At 37.0% G+C, this 23,070-nt stretch overlaps 1 protein-coding gene across 3 annotated transcripts in view; it reads left to right on the plus strand.

Annotated features, from left to right (window-relative positions):
- Positions 1-23,070, plus strand: part of LOC128693160 (synaptogenesis protein syg-2-like) — a 183,956-nt gene that overhangs the window by 118,414 nt on the left and 42,472 nt on the right. For all 3 annotated transcript variants that reach the window (XM_070089398.1, XM_070089400.1, XM_070089399.1), the window contains exons 4-8: positions 11,412-11,591; positions 11,969-12,121; positions 12,427-12,606; positions 17,955-18,299; positions 20,227-20,346. In XM_070089398.1, coding sequence (XP_069945499.1) covers positions 11,412-11,591; positions 11,969-12,121; positions 12,427-12,606; positions 17,955-18,299; positions 20,227-20,346 — 978 coding nt within the window. The remainder of the gene's footprint in view (positions 1-11,411; positions 11,592-11,968; positions 12,122-12,426; positions 12,607-17,954; positions 18,300-20,226; positions 20,347-23,070) is intronic.

Raw genomic sequence — 23,070 nt, forward strand, 5'->3', positions numbered from 1 at the left:
TCCAACCAGTGAAATTTTTTTGACATGAAGATTAAAAATATATATATTGAAAATACAATGATGTAGTATGGTTATTCGCAAAAATTGCGAATAACCATCAAAAAAAAATATATGTATATATATATATATATATATATATATATATATATATATATATATATATATATATATAACTGATCTACAGGGTTGCTGGAGTGACAGCTAACGTGATAGCAGTGTGGCAAAACACACAGAATGAAAAGCGATCGCGCAGTGAGTGACAGAATGACATGGACATGGCGACAGTAAATGATTAACGCGACGGATGAATGACGGAGTGAAAAAATGAATGTACACTACTGAACCATGAAAAGTATTCCGAATTCCACACTTGTGAGACTTTGTAAATGGTCCAAGTCAGACCGAAACGTCGTTGTAAGCTCCTCTCTCCTTTGTGCGGGTTATTTGTATATTCCAATCACGGTATTGTGCCTTTTTTTTGGTTATTTGTCTTTACCTTCATAACGCTTTTCACCTGACCTGACCTTAGATGATTTCCAATCTCTTTTTACTTGACCTCATCCAAGCTGTCTCTTGATCCGTTTTTCCCTTGACCTGTTTTCTGGCCGTCTCCTCTTCTATGACGGAGCGAAACGTTGTCAAGTTTCATTTCTGGTTTGTGGTGACCTGTTCCAGTCAGTGGTGACCTGTTCCAGTCATATCTGTGTGATTTATTTGTCATAATAATTAACAGAAACACCGCCTGACTTCGCTTGAATCTGACATCAGCCTTCGACTGCAACATTAATATAGAATATTAGCTAATTGGCTCGTTACTAATGACACTGTGTGGATAAGTGCCTTGAAATAGCATGTTTACATTGGGGGTATTAACGACCCTGTCGCTTTGTGATGAACAGCTAATTGAGGGCATGTGTGTCATTAGTGAGACTTAAATTTGCATAATTGAAGATGCTCGATTAACTTATAATAATCTTTCATAAATGGGTTTCTTAATCCTTTTAGTTTTTCTAAGTGACGTCTCTGAAATTTGAATAGGCACAGAGGCTTTTTTTTCGGGGGGGGGGGGGGAGGGGGGGGTGATTATTTTGCCTTTATTATCACCAATGCTGTGTATGCAAATTTTGTTCTAAAGTTTTATTATATTATATGTATCGTCATTCCAAGAAGTTTGTGGACTACCAAGACGACCCGATTTTGATTTCCAGGAAATTTCTGAAACACTTTTTCCATGCGTTCACGGGTCTTACTCCATACATTAATGACTTACTAAGCATGAGGTCACTACTTAAAGGAAAACATAGACTGCTCAAATGGGAGATTATTTTAAGAATTATGGGAGACGAGATAGACTAACTTCATGGACGCTAGTACACTGCTGTAAAAAATATTTTTATAACTTTAAGGATCTGAAGTTACATCTGACAGATATTCGAAAATGCCACAAATCACAACTATAATCGTGAACCAGCGTTCAACAATGATGCTTCGAAATTGTGTACCTAACCAAAATATACTTTATAAATAGACCTAACGTCACTACCTGCATTCTCATTTTATATATAGTTCGCACCGTTATCAAATGTCGTTTACATGCACCAGGTCTCACACTACTTGCCTAAATTAGGAGTCAGATCACATCGATACCTGATGACGCAATCAATCACAACTTTTAAGACATGAATCAAGTCTGCGACAGTTATCAGTAGGCGGGGAAGGCAAGACCTTGACATGCCTCTTCCGGACGTCATAGGGCATCGAGTGATGTAAGAAAGTGGAAGTCATCTTGCGTTGGAAATCGTACGTGTTCATGTGTGCGTGTGGATCTTGTTCTCCAACGGTTCCGGAGAATATCGATGTTGGCATTTCGATAAGTGTGCACACATCTTCGGGCGCTTTACATAGTAGTTAAGTGCCTGGGGCAGGAGCTAATATTCGACCTGTGGAAACGTATTAGTAATGTAACTAGATGCGTATACACACACAATCAAACAAATAAACAAACAGCCACGTAAACACGAGTATTCCCACACGTAAACACAGTTAAACGCAAAGATATCCATACACATAAAAAAACGTGTTTTCAAGCAAAAATAAGAGATAAAAAACTATGAAAGTACAAAAAGGGAGTATAATTGAGAGAGAAAGAAAAAAATAAAAATCAAACAACAACTGGAGCGCAACAGCTGGGAAAAACAAGACATTGTTGTGAACCTGTAAAAAAAAGTTGACAATGAATTCACTTCCTGTTTGAGACAACAACAAAAATGGCTATATTAATGAAAGCAATATTGTCAGAACAAAGCATTCACTGTGAACTGTGGCAATTGTTAGCGTCCTGAATGACTAGAAATTAGTCGTTATTGTAGTTAACTGTTGAATAATTGTTATGTAGTTGGACGGGGAATTTAGGAAAGGGCTTGGAAGAGAAGTCAAAATGGATGTAGAGATGGTTAGAGGAGGAGGAACAGGAGGAGGGACAGGAACAGGAGGAGGAACAGGAACAGGAGGAGGAACATGAACAGGAGGAGGAACATGAACAGGAGGAGGAACTTGAACAGGAGGAGGAGGAACAGAAACAGAAACACTTGCAGCACCAACATTTTCTCTTATATTTTATTACTCTCAAACGAATTATGGCTTCATATCCCCAGATCACAGCTCATGAAACCTCTCTGTCCAGTTTCGCACTTTGTATATTTCACACTTTGTGATTCTTCAGTATTTCCTATCACCCTCAACAGCATTTTAAGTAAAAATAGAACTTGAAAATCGTCTAAAACGAAAAAAAAAGTTTAAAAAAAAACCAAAGTGACTTTCTCTTTGGAGAATTTATTTAGCAGCAACGTTCCAATATGTTATTGTCTATATACACAGTAGACTTTCACGTTTAAAATTATTAACTTCAACGAGGCGCAATGTTTAGGACAGTAAGGATGGGAAGATATTTTCTAAATAATCTTAAAAATAATGTTGTTGATAATGATAAAGAACAATGCTAAATGTAATAAAAACATAGTACTGCTGCTATTTTTTCGACTATTATTACAAATAATACTACTACTACTAGTGCTACTGCTACAACTAATATTATTATTACTAGTACGACGGCTACTACTAGTAAACATATTAGCAATAATAAAAATACTATTATTAACATACATAATAATTGTAATGATGATTATATTATTATTATTATTATTGTTATTGTTATTATTATTATTATTATTATTATTATTATTATTATTATTATTATTATTATTATTATTATTATTATTATTATTATTGTTATTAATAATAATAATAATATAATAATAATAATAACAATAATAATAATAATAATAATAATAATAATAATAATAATAATAATAATAATAATAATAATAATATTATTATTATTATTATTATTATTATTATTATTATTATTATTATTATTATTATTAGTAGTAGTAGTATATTAATAAAATCACGAGTTGCGTCATCTGCTTTAAATAAAATTCCGAAATAAATTACTTGAAAGACAATACAGCAAGAATAAAAACAGTAATTAAAACAAGAACTGTATGTTCTCGCTCCTCCTGTGCTGTGATAATTATTTTTTTTAACGAGGGGAGTGAGGAGAGGACTGTTTGGAAGGGGGAGGGGGGGTTGGAGGGATAGGTAACTCAGTAAGAGCTAAAAAGAGCCTGATGAATTGGAGGCATTCTGGTTTGATCCAAGGAAGGGGAAGATAGATCCATTTCCTTGGATCAAGAGGCCCTCCTACAACGGCCTCGCGGCCATTGATAAATGTTCATATTAGACCGGCTGCTGTATTACTAAATGTCTTTCGGCCTTTTGTAATTTACTTGTGGTTTAATATAAAACCGCATGTTTGTAACCAAAACTAACCTAAATTTAACTCGCCTAAATTAATCTGTTCTAACTGTTCCTAACGTAACCTAAAATAAAGAAAACACGTTTTTTATCCCACCTCGATAGTTCAAGTCCGGCTGGTCGGCGGAAAGTTAATGAAACGCGGGTGGACAACACCGTAGAGTTTAAGCCACTTATTCTAGCCTTGTTAAAGTAATTGTCTTGCTGGCGGGCTATTTACCGCCAGCTTATTTTTTTTTTCGGTGATGAGTAGATGTTATGCTACTGTTTAGCAGCCAGGCTGCAATACTGTCTTTGTGACTGATTGATGTCTCTCTTGCTGGATAAATGTCTCCCTGTCTGCCTACTTGTATGATTTGCCATTTCTCTGGCTGAGTTCTTGGATGTCTGGCTGTTTCGCTGGTTGTCTAGTGATGTTTTCCTTGTAGAATTGAATTCTCTAAGAATAAATACAATTTTTCGCTATTTCATGAATTAATTTTTCATTATTAGGTCAGCTACTGTCATGGTCAACATTACTATTAGCTTAATTTTTCTTATTACTTAACACCTTTGTTTTATTCCTGCCATTTGTATTAAGAGGAATTAATTTTTCTTTTTTATTTACTGTATTCTCAATGCATAACTTTTTATGACGAGTAAGAACAAGACCATAAAATGATACACATCTGTATAAAGGTGTCAGTAGCAAGGCTGACCAGGCAATCTGGTCACAGGTGAGACTGCGAGGGTAGATGAGAAATGAAAGCCGGTCCCAGGCACGTAACCTGTACATCATTGATACGTCACGGATACGTCCAAGGCACATCCCAGGTACATCACACCCAGTTTTCCATCATACATGAATGGAAAGGGGTATTTGAATTGAGGAAGAAAGGGATGCCTTGACGCTAGTGAAGGGGTTTTGGCCCAAGGAATTTGAGCTATCTTCTGTTTTCACCCTTCTTTTCCATGCCACGTCGCTGTATGCCCTATACTGTCTAAGATTCCCCGTGAACACAGTCCAGCATAGCTTTCGGTGATCGACAAGATATATTTTTCATAATCAGTTAATTTATAATTATTGTACACTTAAAAACTAAAGTGCAAAACCTTGTAGACACACTTCAGCTTCCAGGAACCTCTTACTAAAAGTTCTCAGCAAATTCCTTCCAAGAATTTTTGAGATCCTCTTTGATATTTGCAATTATATATACTTACACCATTCGTATTCATATTAAAATAATAAACTTCAGCAAAATGTAATATTAACTATATAATGTATGCAAGGCTAAAAGCAATCATAAAAATAATGTTGGTGGCCATAATATTTACAACAGCCACAGATGAAACTTAAAACATATAAATATGCTATCAGAAAATACATCCCTTCAAGGGTTGAACCTACTACGACGAATGATAGTGAAGCACCAGTAGTACTTGCCCTAGAGTAAATTGGTTTCAGAATAAGAGGAGCGACTACTAAGGGTAAACATGAACAAGTGCTGGAGGCCAGGAATCAGTAAAGTCTGCCGACAGGTTTAAAGGAGGGGTTAGACTCTGAGTACTAATACAAACACCAGCACCTCTCCGCTCACAGTATCCTTATCTCACTCTTGTTCTCATTTACTGTTACTTTCCTTACAAACACCTCCTACTATCTAAACTCTTCCGACATACAACGAAGATGACCTAGTTCCACTTAGTGTTCAAGCTAATTTCCTTGAAAGTTAGAATAAGATGAGCGTTCGTGATATTTATCTCAAATAATGTGAAAGGCCATAGTAGGAAAAAATTCTAGAAAGACAACAGAGTACAAGGTTACACTTTCAAACTACAAGGGAAGGTGCAAAAAAAAAAAAGAATGAAATTGAATGTTTTTTTTTTTTGGTTGTTGTAAATGCTCTTGTTGGAAATTAAAAATAATTCTAAAAGTTAGCATCAGCTACTAAGATTAGAAAATATCACAATATGTATGATATATTTATTAAAGAATACGATAAACCATGAAATATAGACACACTCTGGTAACTACGGTAGTTAACGATAAAGAAGGTAATTTCACTTTATATGTCAACCCGAGTCGTTACGTCGCCGAACCTAATTACCTTACTTAACCTCGTTTGCTGTCAACAAGTACAGGTATCAGAATTCGCCAACAATGCCGGAAGTATCGGAAGTCGAAGGTGCATATCGACAAGAAGCTCACTGACTTTCATTTAATATGACGGGATGATACAATAGCATGATCCTTCATCCACCTCTGCTACCTCTTCACCCTCTTCTCTCTCCCTGTCCTCTCCATCCTGACGCTCTACCCACATATCCTCTCCCCCTTTTCATCTTCCATTTCCCCCAGATCATTCGTCCTTTCCTCTCGTATCACATCCCTTCAAAACATATTCTCCCTCCATTTCCCATCTTTAACTACCTTTCTTGACCTCATCCTTCATTTCCCTTCAAACCTCTCCCGCATACTCGTATATACTCTCTCCGTTTTCCATTTTTCCTTCCTCTTTCTTCTTGTCCCCTAAAATAATCTTTATTCTTTCTCCTAATCCGTCACTGCCGCCTCCCTACTCGGATCGATCGGGAGATTTATTTCCTTAGAAAAGAATATTACGTCGTGGGAACGCTATCTGGCTTCCGGGATTGAAGGTCAAGGAACGAAATAAAGGTAACGTGAAAAGAGAGTTGCAATGCCCAATATCCTCATAAAAAATATTAGCTGCACCCGAAATTCTCTGCAATACTTGGAATGCAAGGGCAAGTACGTAATACATTCGGAAACTGCAGGAAAACCAAAAACCAGAAACGACAGAAAGGAAGCGGTACACTGAGTTATTTCTCCCCAAAGTTAAGCCAGGCGCCTTAGCCGGATGGAGATTGCTTCTGCTTTCTTGTGAGAATTCGCAGGTTCGACCTTATATTGTTTCACAAATATTATTTGTTTCTAAATTTAAAGAGAGGAGCAAACGAAATGGTACCACCTTTGTACCATTCTACTGGTATCATGGTACCATTATAATGGTATCATGGTACCATTGTAATAGCATCATGGTACGGGACGACAGTAGCATGAAGTGCGCCATATTTTAAACCTTTTATGGACTATCATGAGTCAGTAGATGGACAGTAGAAATTGTAATGGATTTGTATGATCTGTCTACCACAAGTGTTCGGGATAGAACCAGTACAACTCTTAGTGGTTAGCAAAACCCGAAGAATATGCGAATATTAACAATAATGATAATTTTATTATTGATGTTATTATAATATTCTTGGGAAAGAACTAAACCCTAAGGTTTTTGCAGGTCAAGGAGCAGTGTTTCGCAAATCATGATCTATGTATCAGGTCAGGATTTGGTGGAAACGTGTTATCATTCTTACCGCTGTTTTATCAGAAATTTTCCCAGGATCTTCAGCTGTATGCTATTACAGATCATTTCTTTAGATTCGAAAAGAAAATTTTTATAAACACAATGGATAAAGTAAAGGCTTTTATATTTATTTAAAAAAAAATATTCGTTCCATCAGCTTTCTCCTAGAATCAACGCTGCATAAAACTGTTGCAAATGATAGTGAAATGTGGGTAGCTGAGACCGTAGAGTTTATCGTTATTATTTTTTTTTTATCTTCCACATCTTCCACGTCGCTCCTCTGAGGGAAGTCCTTAGATAGCGGTGAGGGCTCTTGATCCACGCAACAGAGCTTATCCTCCCTTTCCTTGGATCCAGCCTGAGTACCTCCCACTCTTTCCCTCCACGCAATATATGACCCCTACAGGTTTACCACTCACCCCCAAGAATGTAATAATGACGCATCACACATATTCATATAGTTCACTCTAGCATGGAATTAATATGGAAGGTCCATAGTGCGATTACACAATTTTTGGGGGTTAGTGGTATTCTGTGTAATATCATTTCATTTCCCAGGAGGACCTGCCACATTATCCTTTACAGAAAAAAAAAATTCAACAGCAACGATAACAAATGTGCATAACACTGAAAAAATTTCTTTGTGCAGTGGTTTCATAATAGTTGAAGGTGATGGAGTTTAAGAGAGCATTGTCCAGTGTGTGTGTGTGTGTGTGTGTGTGTGTGTGTGTGTGTGTGTGTGTGTGTGTGTGTGTGTGTGTGTGTGTGTGTGTGTGTGTGTGTGTGTGTGTGTGTGTGTGTGTGTGTGTGTGCGTGTGTGTGTGTGTGTGTGTGTGTGTGTGTGTGTGTGTGTGTGTGTGTGTGTGTGTGTGTGTGTGTGTGTGTGTGTGTGTGTGTGTGTGTGTGTGTGTGTGTGTGTGTGTGTGTGTGTGTGTGCGTGTGTGTGTGTGTGTGTGTGTGTGTGTGTGTGTGTGTGTGTGTGTGTGTGTGTGTGTGTGTGTGTGTGTGTGTGTGTGTGTGTGTGTGTGTGTGTGTGTGTGTGTGTGTGTGTGTGTGTGTGTGTGTGTGTGTGTGTGTGTGTGCGTGTGTGCGTGTGTGTGTGTGTGTGTGTGTGTGTGTGTGTGTGTGTGTGTGTGTGTGTGTGCGTGTGTGTGTGTGTGTGTGTGTGTGTGTGTGTGTGTGTGTGTGTGTGTGTGTGGGGGTGTGTGTGTGTGTGTGTGTGTGTGTGTGTGTGTGTGTGTGTGTGTGTGTGTGTGGGTGTGTACTCACCTAATTGTACTCACCTAATTGTGGTTGCAGGGGTCGAGACTCAGCTCCTGGCCCCGCCTCTTCACTGATCGCTACTGGATCCTCTCTCTCTCTGCTTCCTGAGCTTTGTCATACCTCTTCTTAAAACTATGTATGGTTTCTGCCTCCACTACTTCACTTGCTAGGCTATTCCACTTGCTGACAACTCTATGACTGAAGAAATACTTCCTAACGTCCCTGTGACTCGTCTGAGTCTTCAGCTTCCAGTTGTGACCCCTTGTCCCTGTGTCCCCTCTCTGGAACATCCTATCTCTGTCCACCTTGTCTATTCCCCGCAGTATCTTGTATGTCGTTATCATGTCTCCCCTGACCCTTCTGTCCTCCAGTGTCGTCAGTCCGATTTCCCTTAACCTTTCCTCGTCTCGTGTGTGTGTGTGTGTGTGTGTGTGTGTGTGTGTGTGTGTGTGTGTGTGTGTGTGTGTGTGTGTGTGTGTGTGTGTGTGTGTGTGTGTGTGTGTGTGTGTGTGTGTGTCTGTGTGTGTGTGGGAGATTGTCTGTCTGTGAATGCTGGAGTGCTTGCGTGTATGTGTCAGTGAGTACCTATTTTGCTTACCTATTAGTGCTTATCTATTTATTTCTTTGGTGAAAAAAAAATATATAAAAATTCCAGTGTTGCATCTCCTGTTACCTTCTCTTGTAAAATATTTCGGTGGTTGTATACTTATTTATCTAAGGTTCTGGTATTATTTCGACAGTTCTGCATTTTTTTTTAATTATAAATACTGGCCTCTCATCATACCTGTTATGAAGTCCTTCTTGTCCGTTCATGTCTAACATGTCTCTTCTTTTCATCCTATAATTCATTTATAACATATCCTGTGTTTTCAGTGTTTAATTTCTTATATATGTATATATTATTCTAGTTATTCATTGTTGGAAGAATGCTGAGTCCATATCAGTGCCCTACCAGTCTGTTCCTAAAGAAATATATCCAAAAAAATTTTCATCGTTTTTCTCTAGGTACTTGTCGTTTTATGTGTTTTCTGTTACAGAAGCGAAATTGCTCACGTGTCAGGCACTTTGTTTAACTTAACAGACAGTTCCTTGCTTCTTGAATTAGTGACCCTCTCTCACCTGTTCTTGACACTCTGTACGGAATCTTTCTCAACCATCGTCGCATCTATCTAGATCTGTATATATATCACCCTGGAACTAGACCCCCGCCTCTCAGTCTGTTCCTTCAAAATTTAAATTACAATAATTTCGTATATCGTTTTCAGTCCTTAACTCTCTCTCTCTCCTCTTTTCATCATATAAAGTTTCACTGTCTAAACCTACTACACATTCCACATACATGTTCGGTTAAATCCCTAACCCAGGAAGCAGAACCAAATATTTCAACTATTTTCTCTCACATAGTTTGCACGAGGGTGAAGACCTGGAAAACTTGTTTTTGTGTAGCTCAGACCAGTCCCTAAGATTCTTCACCGCTTTCTAAGTTATGCAAATGAACCCCGCCATCATTCTCTGATTCTCTCTCCAAGATCCTTCTTCCTTCCCCCTTCCTTCAGAAAGCACTAGCGTCTTTTCAAGGATTTAAAGACTCGATTGTGTGGGTAGATTCGAGTGATGTGATGAAAAGGAATTTTCATACACCAAACAATATGCTTTGGGTTTTGATATAGTTCGTAAAAACTATTTTACTTCATGACAAATCATGAACCATAGTGTACAGAGTCATAGGAGAATTACCATACATATGTACATCTTTTAGTAAAACAATGAACGGTGGATCAGATATTTCTTATGCTATAAAGTGAGAGGTAATGTCTTTTAAAGTTCATTAGTTTCAATGTGATGAAGTAATATATACATTCAATGTGGTCAAGTGTATATATATATATATATATATATATATATATATATATATATATATATATATATATATATATATATATATATATATATATATATATATATATATATATATATATATATATATATATATATATATATATATATATACATGCATGCTCGTATTCAGCTCAAAGCTTGGGAGAACTTGCATAGATAAAATTAGACCACTCTCTGTGCCAAAATTCTTCCACTATCACCATGCATTTAACAAAGAGTCGGGACACAGCCTCTTCACTGCCCACTTGGAACGCACCTATGAGCATTCCGTCAGGGATTTTAGTGTAGCAGCCCAGGGGAAGGAATTTCATTATTCCTGGATATCTCGCTCGCCATGTTAAGCAGCAAGAATTCGGAGTTTCTGGCATTTTACTTTAATATTCTGTCGTCTTATCGTTGTTGCTGAGGCACACCTGAGATATACGCTGGATCTGGGAAAGGTTCTCCCAGGTATACATTTTCTTATATATACGTTGCTAGAGGAGATAAGAGCCTCTGGGCATATTGCTTTTGCAACATAAGGGGCAAATGCTATTTGGTCCAACTAGTTGTTTCTGAGATAAAGATAAACACCAATACAAGTGAAAACCACTTTAATAACAGCATGAGTCTGCCAAGACTATGTTCTGTTTGCATACCTGTGACTGGTTTGACTCTCTGGTCATCCAAGCCGTTAGTTCAAGCAGCTGAAAATCATACATAGCCATGACAGCCAAGCAGATCAAATACTTGCAGGAGGTATCAAGCCACCGTTCTCTTGAAAACTTCTGACATATTTTTGGCAATATTTCTGATATCTACTAGGTAAAAATTCTTGGACCTCTACTGCTGACAGTTTTCTCTAACTGTGCCAATGGTGACCTGACTTTTCACTGGGTTTACTTTACACTTTCTTTTATATCCTTCACTTCAATTTTTTATAGCAGTGTGTGCAGAGTGGGAACCAGACCTTGAGGTATTTTGTATGTTTTAGTATGAAAAATCTATTAACTTTCCTTTCCTTCTTCACTGCAGGATTCGAACGGACGGTACCAGGATACCCTCGTTACCAGTATGTCGGCGACGACACACTAGGCGAACATCACCTAGTCATTCGCGGTGCCACACTTGAAGACGACGGGGAATATCAGTGCCAGGTGGGGCCAACTGCTACTAACGAAGCCATCTGGGCTGGTGCTAACGTCACTGTGATGGGTAAGTAGTGTAATGAGGAATTACGATAAGGGAAATACAATGTCTCGAGTCAATACACAGAGAAGTGTACATGTTTGTTGTATAATTTACAAACTAAAGGAGATGACTTTAATCCATATTTTAGAGACTAAAGTATTCCTGATAGTGTAGAGGTGGATTGCAGCCAATTTGAAATCAATAGTTGTTTAAATATATTACATCAGGAATGTGATATATGACTGGAACGAATAATGCCACTAGAGAAATAGCAGTGATGGACTTAGTGATGCATAATGCCTTAACGATGCCACCGAATGTTCCCTATACAGACACCTGCTTCTTTTTTTTCTCTCGCTTCTTCAACTACTAAGATTGTATATTTTTTCCTCTTTCTGCAGTGCCACCCATGAGCATCGTGATGGTGGGTTGGGGTGACGGGGCGGTTGTGGAGGTGATGGAGGGCACTAGACTCAAGCTGGAGTGCCTTGTGATCGATGCCAGGCCAGCCCCAGCCGTCGTCTGGTACCGTGACAATATTAGGATTGACCCAAGTAAGTGCCTAGTCCATTTCTAATGCTATAGATCTCTCTATCTACTTGTTATTTTCTTTGTTTGTATGTCTCCCTCTCTCTCTCTCTCTCTCTCTCTCTCTCTCTCTCTCTCTCTCTCTCTCTCTCTCTCTCTCTATCTCTCTCTCTCCCTCCCTCTCTCTGTGCCTATATGTCTATATATGTATGTATGTATGTATCTATCTATGATAGATATAAGTGTATATGAGTACATAAGTGATATATAAGTGTATATGAGTACATCCTCTATGATCTCTGGTTTACCCCCTTCTTCCTTCGTTTCGTAGCTCTGCATAAGGAGGTCATTGAACCAGCTCAGATGCCAAGGATGTGGAACGTGAGGAGCCAGCTGGAAATGAAGCCAGGTTCTGGTGACGACGGTCGCAAGTACTCCTGCCGGGCACTCCACAAGGCTCTGGCATACGCCCCATCCAGTCTCATGGCTTCTGTCAGTCTCGCTGTGTTCCGTAAGTACCTAGAGAGACGATCTTGCTTGATATAATGTAACAGCTGTATGAGCAGATTAAATTGCTTACTTTTCCGTCTCATGAGTATTTTGCACTACAAAAGCATGACGTTTTTACTTTCAATAGACAGATTTAAGCTGATGTGTGTGTGTGTGTTCGTGTGTGTGTGTGTGCGTGTGTGTGTGTGTGTGTGAGAGAGAGAGAGAGAGAGAGAGAGAGAGAGAGAGAGAGAGAGAGAGAGAGAGAGAGAGAGAGAGAGAGAGAGAGAAAGAGAGAGAGAGTGATAGCCACTATCATTTATTAAAAATTCAGAATGCCAAACTGAATATTTATTTCTTCAGCTGATAACATTGATTTGAAAAGGGCATTCTTCAGCCAAGAAGCAAGCCCTGAATACGAAAGAAAATTTATCAAACCAACTGACATTGCAGCTGTCCCGAATTTCAAACTGACAAACTTAACGAACTCACTGCATTGAAAATACACGCACGGGGAATTCGTGTGACTGGCTGCCTTATACTGTACTGCAGCATGTGAAGAAGAGTACTATGATGAGTTCTGCATGTCTTGTGTACTAGAAGGCTAATTTTATGCTCTCCAGTTACTAGAGTAGTATGGTACAGCGAGCTCCCGACACATTTGTAGTTTTGGTCTGTGCGCGATTCGAGAAAGATATCCTCTTAACCCATAAGCTCAGCCTCCTCTACCTCAGTTCACTCAAAAGGAATGGTACAGGGTGCAGCAAAAGTTATTAAAGGTAGCTAAATAAAAAGACCCCTTCATGTTTTTACATTAATACCTATATATCAGTTTCCTTAATGAAAGTGTCAGATTGGCGACTACGACGACCCACAACCTGTTTTAATTCTCTATTAAGCTACAACAACTTAGCAACTTTAAACCCAACCGGGAAAAATATTGTCTAGTTATTGCACAGAGATCAGAATCTCAAAACATACACCAGAATTCGAAGTCTGAAGAGGCCCAAAATGTGAATTTTCAAGTTACTGGTGTTAAAGGTTTGAAGCCGATTGTTCAAGTCATTCACAGATTATCGTATGACATTCATTATTTAAATTTTCCCAATAAGTTTAATAAAATTTATAAATTGACACACAACCCAAAATCAGTTCAAAACGTCTCGTATAAAGATAGAGCAGCATTTAAGGTTTGAAGCCGATCAGAAGAATCATTCTCCAGATATAACAAGGAAACAAATTGTTTATAAAAATTGGCGAATTAAAAAAAAATACATAACCCACAAACAACGTGAAGCTTCATTCGGGGTTAAAAAAATAAACACATCAACACTCAAAGTTTAAAGTTAAATAATTATGATACAGAATGCAAGAATTTCATGTTTATTAACTATGTTCGTAAACTGTCATGTCAGATTTGTTGCTACACAGCCCAAACCCGAGAGGTCATGTCAGCAATGATATGTTCGCTAGGATGTCCCTGCAAAATCATCTCTATTAGATCAGGTCTGCTAAATCAGGTCAGCCGCCAGGTCAAGTCTTCTAGGTCAGTTCTGTTAGTTGGTGGTTGGTCTAATCTACCCGTAATTGGAATGAGGAACGCCAATTAATCCTCTCTAGTAGGAGCCTCAATTTTTTTGCATTTCTGCGTATAATAACTTAGCTCTTTCCTCTTAGTTTTATTTAAAATGTGAACAGTCACAAGATCACGCTATTATTTACCGAGGTACTTAATAATAATAATAATAATAATAATAATAATAATAATAATAATAATAAACTTTATTTTTACAAGTACATGAAACAACTTATAAAGATCTGACTGACATAGATGATATGCTATATAGAAAGGCCCCCCTAGTTATGCAAAGCATTTCGGGTAACTTAGGTTAATTTTGTTCTCAGGATTCGACCCACACCAATCGGCTAACACTCAGGTACCTACTTAATGCTAGGTGAATAGGGACAGCAGGTGTCTTAAGGAAACACACCCAGTGTTTCCACCCGTACCGGAGATCGAACTACGGAAACTCAACGTGTGAACTGAGTGCGCTACCAACTGAACTACATATTATAGGGTTTCTCTCTCTCACTCATTCTCTCTCTCTCTCTCTCTCTCTCTCTCTCTCTCTCTCTCTCTCTCTCTCTCTCTCTCTCTCTCTCTCTCTCTCTCTCTCTCTCTCTATGTATCTATCTATGTATCTATGTATCTATCTATCTATCTATCTATCTGTCTGTTTCTATTTCTCTCCTTCCTTCATCCCTCCCTCCCTCCCTCTCACCCCACACAACAATAGGCAGCAACTCGCGTGGAAAGATTCAATTGTCTCTCACCATGGGTGAGCTGCATTCAACACTGTGGTGTGCTAAAGCCCTCATCACTTGCTTCCGTGTGTTCAGGAGCGTGTTCAGGAGCATGGTAGAACACGGGTTGAGACACACGGGATGTGATGCAATCCCAACATTCTCTCGTTTGTTAGTAGTCGTCCACTTCTAAACTGTCACACCGGTTCAGCCATAACACAGAGATATTCAATATGTTTACTATATATTACGAAGCGATTTTCACTTTTCCCTCTTGTTGATTTGTTTAGTTACAGCTTATTAAATACAGGAAAATTATTAAGGCTGTATTACATCTGTTCACTAAGAGTTTAGGAAAATTTATTATCTGAATTAATATAGACTCCCTGCTTATTTACACTCATCAGAATGTCCAGTGACTTTTGTGTATTACGTAATATACAAAAATTTAAGGAAAGGGGATTAATTTTCTTTAAAAAATTTGGAAAGGGAAATAATGACATACTGGGTACTACAAATACAAAAGAGCAAGACTGTATTTACCATATTTATCATTCTGTATGAAAGTGACCTATAACATTCTTGAGCTTTCATTCTTAAAACCACTTACGCGCGATCAGAAAACAAATGCGTTTAAGATTAGACAATATAGCTCGCTGATGACCAGTTATTGGTTTGAAAAAAAAAAAAAAAACACGTGAGCAGAACATCCCCTTAATCACTACTTCCTGACGAGGGGGCGTTGGAGTGACCCATTCAAAACTCAAACCACTGAAGCACTTTCTAGTTTTCAGTGTTTGAGAATGCTGCTGTTTTGCTGTGCTTTCTTCTTCCAATCTCAGAAATTTGACAACATAAACAGAAAATTAATTTTGCGTGTGGATAATTTAGAATGATTTGAATAAGTATATCTTCTTATTGTAAAGAAATTAGGTTCTTTGATTTTCTTAGTATACGACAGTGTGACAGCTCAGGATCAAATGTTCTAAGTGATGTTGACTGGTGTTGTACAGGTTAAATGCAGCCTTAACAACTCTAGTGTAGTCGATAGGCTTTAAACCTAATAAGCCAATTAACCAACCCACGAGCAGAATTCCAAACTGGTAATATCTGTATAAAAGGAATGAAGCGTAATTTTCGCTCAATATACCATAAAAGGTCTAAAAAAATTGCTTAGCAATGTACACACGCTTGGGTCGCAATAATGTCATAAACTGTATAATTTGCTTATAGTCTTTCGGCCAACTGGTAAAAGTTTGCCAATAATTTTTTTTAAAAGACTATGTATTGTGAGAGTGATTTTTTGTCAATGCCTTCAAACCTTCTCTTACCAAAATATTTCAAAATTATTAAGCACATGTCCACGTGTGGCAAAACGTATATCTTAGTGTAGTTATATATATATATATATATATATATATATATATATATATATATATATATATATATATATATATATATATATATATATATATATATATATATATATATATATATATATATATATATATATGTCGTGCCGAATAGGCAGAACTTGCGATCTTGGCTTAAATAGCAACGCTCATCTTGCCATATAGGACAAGTGAAAATTTGTGTATGCAATAATTTCGCCAAAATCATTCTGAACCTAACGAAAAAAATATATTTCACTGTGTTTATTTAGTATTAAATTACTGTAAACAAATCTAAAATATATTTAGTTGGGTTAGGCTAAAATAAATTGTTCTAGTTATAATAAGGTTAGGTAAGTTTTCTAAGTTCCTTTTGGTGCAATATTATAAATTTTGACATCAATATTAATGAAAAAAATATATCTTTAAACGTATAAGAGAAAATTTTAGAAAGGACTTAATTTTAAATGAGTTCTTACTAATTGACCAGTTTTACATATTCGGCACGACATATATATATATATATATATGAATATATATATATATATATATATATATATATATATATATATATATATATATATATATATATATATATATATATATATATATATATATATTATATGATTTGTGTGTGTGTGTATGTATGTGTAGTTAAAAATATATTAGTGTTATGTTTTAGTAACATTAGCTGAGTTACATATGTAGTGTCACAAATGCCTGAGTTACATATGTGATAAGTCACATATATACCTGAGAAATATTTCTTGTTATAGTAAACTCACATACATGCCTTAGTGTAACCTTTCTGCTGTAGTTTTCTGTTATAATTCAGCGACCACTGTCTCATTACTCTGTGTGCGAGAATTAACGTACATAGTTCTTCTTAAAAACCTATAACTGAAGAGGTTAATGAGCTCCAAACTTGGTAATTTTCTCCTTCAAGGTTCGCTTCCTTCAGTGAAGTAAAAAGAAAAATATATATCGAGTTACCACTAACTTTCCAATAAGTGAGACTTTTGAAGAAAAATTTAATTGGCGTAACAGGAAGGTCATTCCTTGACAACACGTCACGGTACACGGCACAGAAAATGTGCCTTTTTGAATTTCCCAGACACAGAAATTTAACGAAATTTTGTCATCATTCGCTTTGCAACTTCAGAAATTTTGGTTGACCGCCTTCATGTTATGAATTTTTTTTGTAGTGTTTCCTCGAATCATATGATTGTTTCATGACAATTTTTTTATGTATTGATGTACGAGATGTGTTTTTTATATTCATATCTTTACGACTCGTATGGACTTAGCGACTTTTTTTTTTAAACACAGTAATAATTACAATTCTTATTCACATTTTGGTTATAACAATGTTGTATTATTAATTTAGTTTTCTAGACTGAGATTTAGCAGCCAGGTGGAAAATTACCATAAATATTGGTCCTATTTCTGACTGCCCGAAGCAGCCTTCAGAGTCTTAATGACATCACGTGATTACTTATTCCTTTTCAAAACTGGAATTCTTTCCTTCCCTCATTTGAAGCTATATTTTCACAGACCTAAAAGTCCTTTCATCCCAGATCTGAAATTTTTTCTTCATAAAAACGTGTAATTATTTCTTTAACTCCTGAGGGAAAGCTTCTCTCACATCTCATTCCACATTCTCGTTCTTCGATAGATCCACCCGGACGGCCCGTGATCAGCGAGTACCGCACTGGCGAAGTGATGCGAGCTGGCGAGAGTCGCATCATAGTCTGCCACGTCCTAGGAGGTAACCCCAGCCCCTGGGTGATCTGGTATCGCCATGGGCGGCCCCTCACCAGCAACGCTAACAACAGAATAAACAGCAACAACACCGTCACCAGCGCCTACCCTGCCAGGCAGATGCGAGCATCGGGAGGCGTCTTCGTTAGTCAGCAAGTGACAGCATCCCGGGAGGAAGATGGAGCCGTGTATGAATGCCGGGTTTCTAGCGATCTTCTCGTCCGACCTTACACCACTAATATTACTCTCACCGTACACTGTAAGTATCTTTCTCTCTCTCTGTCTCTCTCTTCTTACCTGGTTCGACACCCTCAGTACTTTAGGCATAAACAAGGGAGATATTAATAAAGTACTGAGGGTGTCGAACCAGGTAAGAACCAGAAATAATGGATATAAGTTGGATAAATTTAGATTTAGAAAGGACATAGGTAAGTACTGGTTTTCTAACAGAGTTGTAGATGCGTGGAACAGTCTTCCCAGTGGGGTGATAGAGGCTAGGACCTTGGGTAGCTTTAAGAAGAGACTGGACAAATATATGAGTGGGAGGGGCTGGGTTTGATTGGTGTCATGGGGTACGGGAGTTATTTCTTGGGTAGCTTTAGGTAGAGATCGTTTTGATAAGGACCTGCCTCGTATGGGCCAGTAGGCCTTCTGCAGTGTTCCTACATTCTTATGTTCTTATGTTCTTATTCTTGATGTTAGTTTATTGACTGGGACATAATTTGAAATAAGGATACACAGTTACAAACTGTTTTAGACATTTCAGAAGACTGAGACGCCTCCTATTGAAGAAAAGGAAGGTCTACAACGTAGTTTAATTATACAATAATATTTTGTTCAATTACATTGGTATTTAAATTAATAATATTGCTCAAATGATGATAATAAATAATATAAAGCGTAATGATGTTAAGAAAAATATAAAAATAAAAAATATTAATGATAATAAAAATAATAATGAAGATGCTGATAACAATACTAATACAATATTAATACAATAAAGACAATACAATATTAATACAATACTAATACAATATTAATACAATATTAATACAAAATTTATACAATATTACTACAATAATAATACAATATTAACAATACAATACTAATACTATTATTATAATTTTTAGAAAATAATAATAGGGAAAAAATAACTATAACATAACCAAATTAAACAAATAAAAATACAAACAATTCAAAAATACAACCCGGATATGCAGCCTCCCAAAAAAAACGTGAATACAATTGAACTTGACCATCAGTGCACTTGGGAAACATCAACTGGAAGAGTCAGAGCAACACATAGTTTCACTCCCCCGCGTGTTTTTTGGTTGAGAGTTTTACTTTAAATATTTTGTAGTTTCGACTCCCTGGCTCAAAAAATTAATGAGCACTGAAAATGTTGACACTGTTGTGTGTACGTACTTCAGATTGTATTAAAAATTATTGGTAAATTCTCTGTTTTCTTACTTTCATTATTGTTTCAGAAATTATTATGTAGTAAGAGAGATCATTTATTATTATTATTATTATTATTATTATTATTATTATTATTATTATTATTATTATTATTATTATTATTATTATTATTATTACCGATAGTAGAAGTAGTGGTGGTGTTAGTAGTAGTAATATGGTCATCATATTCACAAAGAAGCGCTAAGATCGTAAGGGTCATACATTGCTTTTGGTAATGGAAGGGAGTCAGGTTTGATCCGAGGCGAGGGTGCTTCAAATCTCCTGCATCAAAAACTTTAACTTCCTTAATCTATTTTTCTCACACCCTCGTTGTTCTTTCAAAAAAAATTTCTCTATATAAACAATATTCTACATACTAAATTTCTTTTTTTCAATTTTAAAGTGTTTCCCATTTTCAGTCGCTATTTCTCTCTTTCATTTTTTTTAACTTACATCCGCCTACGCTCGTGGTTTTATATCTACCATATTTTTTAACCTTTTGTTGTGCTATTAAGGGATTTCAGTATATATTTTATTTTCTAAAATTTATTTAAATTATTCAGTGGCATATTAATTTGAATATAGAGTTCTCTATTCATTTATTTTTACCTAAATTTTCTTCCTCTTTATTATTATTATTATTATTATTATTATTATTATTATTATTATTATTATTATTAATCAGTTAAAGGTATCAACTCTCACAGTTGAAATTCTTGTGTTTACAGATCCACCAGCTCGTGTGAACGTGAGTGGGCCACCAGCTATTGCTGTAGGAGAGGAATACACTCTTACCTGTGTAACAGCACCTGCCAACCCACCTGCTACTATCACCTGGATCGTCCAAGGTGAGCAGTGTGTGTGTGTGTGTGTGTGTGTGTGTGTGTGTGTGTGTGTGTGTGTGTGTGTGTGTGTGTGTGTGTGTGTGTGTGTGTGTGTGTGTGTGTGTGTGTGTGTGTGTGTGTGTGTGTGACACTCCCACGGAGCGAGCACTGGTCTTCGCGGGACGGTGCTTTAGATGCATCATCCTACCTGCCTGGAAGGTCTTCCAGGGGTCAAACTCCCCCGCGGCTCGGTCCATGACCAGACTTTACCCTTCATTTCCTTTCATGCACATCTGTCTTTCGAACAAGAATAATCTCATCCATTGCAATTATTTTAATTTTACGAGTATATTTAGTCATTTCCAATGAATATCTCACAAGGCGCTTTATCAGCAGCCAATTTTATAAATTATATAACTATACATATCCCATAATGCACAAGATTATTACAACCATTATATTAGCATACAACTGCAAAGTTTGTAGGGGTCATACAATTAATACAAACGATATACAGGACTTAGCTAATGAAAATCCAGAGTATGATTGAAAAAAAAAATAACATATAAATATGCTATTCACTTCTCTTAGGTCTTTGACTTAGGGCAATTGAAGGGAACACAATATAAAATATTACACCCTCGCCCTCAAATTATAAAAACGCATGAATTGCAGGAATTGTGATTTTTGAAGTGTAGGAATTTTAAAGGGAAGGAAATATAAAAGGTAGCAATCGTGAAATGTCAAGTGCAAGAATTACAAAGTGGAGGAATTATGTTCAGAATTGTAAAACAAAGGTCTTTACTCAAAAATATCCGACAATAATAGAACTATCTCTTCTCAGGAAAACAGATTTCCAAGAAAAAAATTTATTATAGAGAATGTTAGGCTGTAGTTGGAATCTTGACCAGTCTTCGCGCTGAATTACAATACGTAAATCATTAAACTCGTTTTGGACTTTCAGCGAAAGAAGTCGCGGACGCTCGATTTTCCGGCTTCTAATCGAGAAACAGGTACGCTACTATCTTGAGTGTAGCAGCGAAACTTGGTCAGTCATGAATGATCCACGTTGAGTCCTGCCGTAAACAATACCTACAGCGCATTACAATAATTTTAATGGTGCCTTCAGAGATTTACTGAGGTATTCCAACACCTCTGGCGTTATTTTATCACATTTCTTGATCGTTTGGGGCAAGGAAATTTTTATTTTCCCTTAATCTCTCATTCTCTCCGCTCTCTTCATCCCTCGTTTTCTTCACACTGTTCATTTCTCCCTCTCTTCACTTTATTCATCCCTTACTCTCTTCAGCTTCTTCACCCTTTGTTCGTCTGGCGTTCTGCCTCTCTTACTATCTTCTCTGTCTTCATTCCTCGTGATTTCCTGAATATCTTGGCCATATAAGAAAAGTCTTTCAGGCTTTGCTTGGGCTTCCCCTCGGCTCAGGCTCCGATTTCATTTCAGCGAAAGCAAAACATTTTTAATATATTTTAGATATCTTGAACATCATATCTGGTGCGGGAAGAGAATCTAAACATCTGCCACTCTGACCTGAAAGAGGAAAGACACACATTTACTTAACCTGCCTCAGGTTTTAGCTTCACATAAACATATGTCAAATATTGCTTACACCTTACTGGGCACGTAACTTGAAATTTTATTTGTATGATTTTAGTGCGAACTTTATTCTTACTAGTAAAGTCAAAAGGGCTTCGTGGCTATAGAGTAAAGACTGATAATGTTGTCAATACATTTTAGTGTTATGGAGAATGACACCGTACCTGTTATCACAGAATTTTTTTTAAATCAAATATAAATAACATACTTTCAAAGATAGTGAAATTAGGGCATAATAGCAGAATAAGCTTTTGTTTGGACAACGTTTCGCTATGCAATAAAGCTCTACAAAGAGTGAAAGGGTGTTTCCTCGAAACAGTCTGTACCGCATCGCGTGTCTTTGCTTCGTCACTACAAACCATTATACAATATTCGTAAACAAGCGATGCAAGATGCAAAACAACCACAGGAGGGAAGTTGAATGACAGCCTTTCGTATTGCAATCAACACATCTTCAGAAGCTTGCAGTGTTGCAGAAATGAGTATGGAGTCTAGACTCTAGCTAGATAGCTAGATTCACTCTAGCTAGAGAGAGAGAGAGAGAGAGAGAGAGAGAGAGAGAGAAGAAAGGGGAAAAGGTGGTAGAGGGAGAAATTAAGGGAGGCGAAAGACTGAAGAAGCTAGAGGGGACAGAGGGAGGTAAAATAAAGGACGTTAGGGAGAGTTTAGAAAAGACATGAGTATAAGAATAACAAACATGAATAAATGAGTGAAAATGTATAGATAAAAGCAGTAAACAAGGAGAATTCCGAGATTAAGGAAAGTGCCTACAATTTCAGATATTAGTTGCATATTCGCAAAGTGAGGAAAATTGCAAACAATTGAGTCATTATTGAAGATGAAAAAGAAAGCACCGATCATGTAACAGCAACTCTGATAATTAAGCGAGCAAGATTTAATTACGGTCAAGGAGAGGGCAAGGTGAACCAGTGATATTAGGAGGAAGAGAGAGAGAGAGAGAGAGAGAGAGAGAGAGAGGCAGGCAATTTTTACACAACAAGACGGGCAGCAAACAGCAACTATATTCTGGCTGTTCCATTCTCAAGAGCATCGCGACATCCGAGAACATTCACTCCTAGAATGACTCGTACAGCATAATGATATCAATGAAATACAGTCATCCAAGAAAGTTA

Source organism: Cherax quadricarinatus, chromosome 28 (genome assembly GCF_038502225.1).
Source record: "Cherax quadricarinatus isolate ZL_2023a chromosome 28, ASM3850222v1, whole genome shotgun sequence".
In the NCBI taxonomy this organism is placed as follows: Eukaryota; Metazoa; Arthropoda; class Malacostraca; order Decapoda; family Parastacidae; genus Cherax; species Cherax quadricarinatus.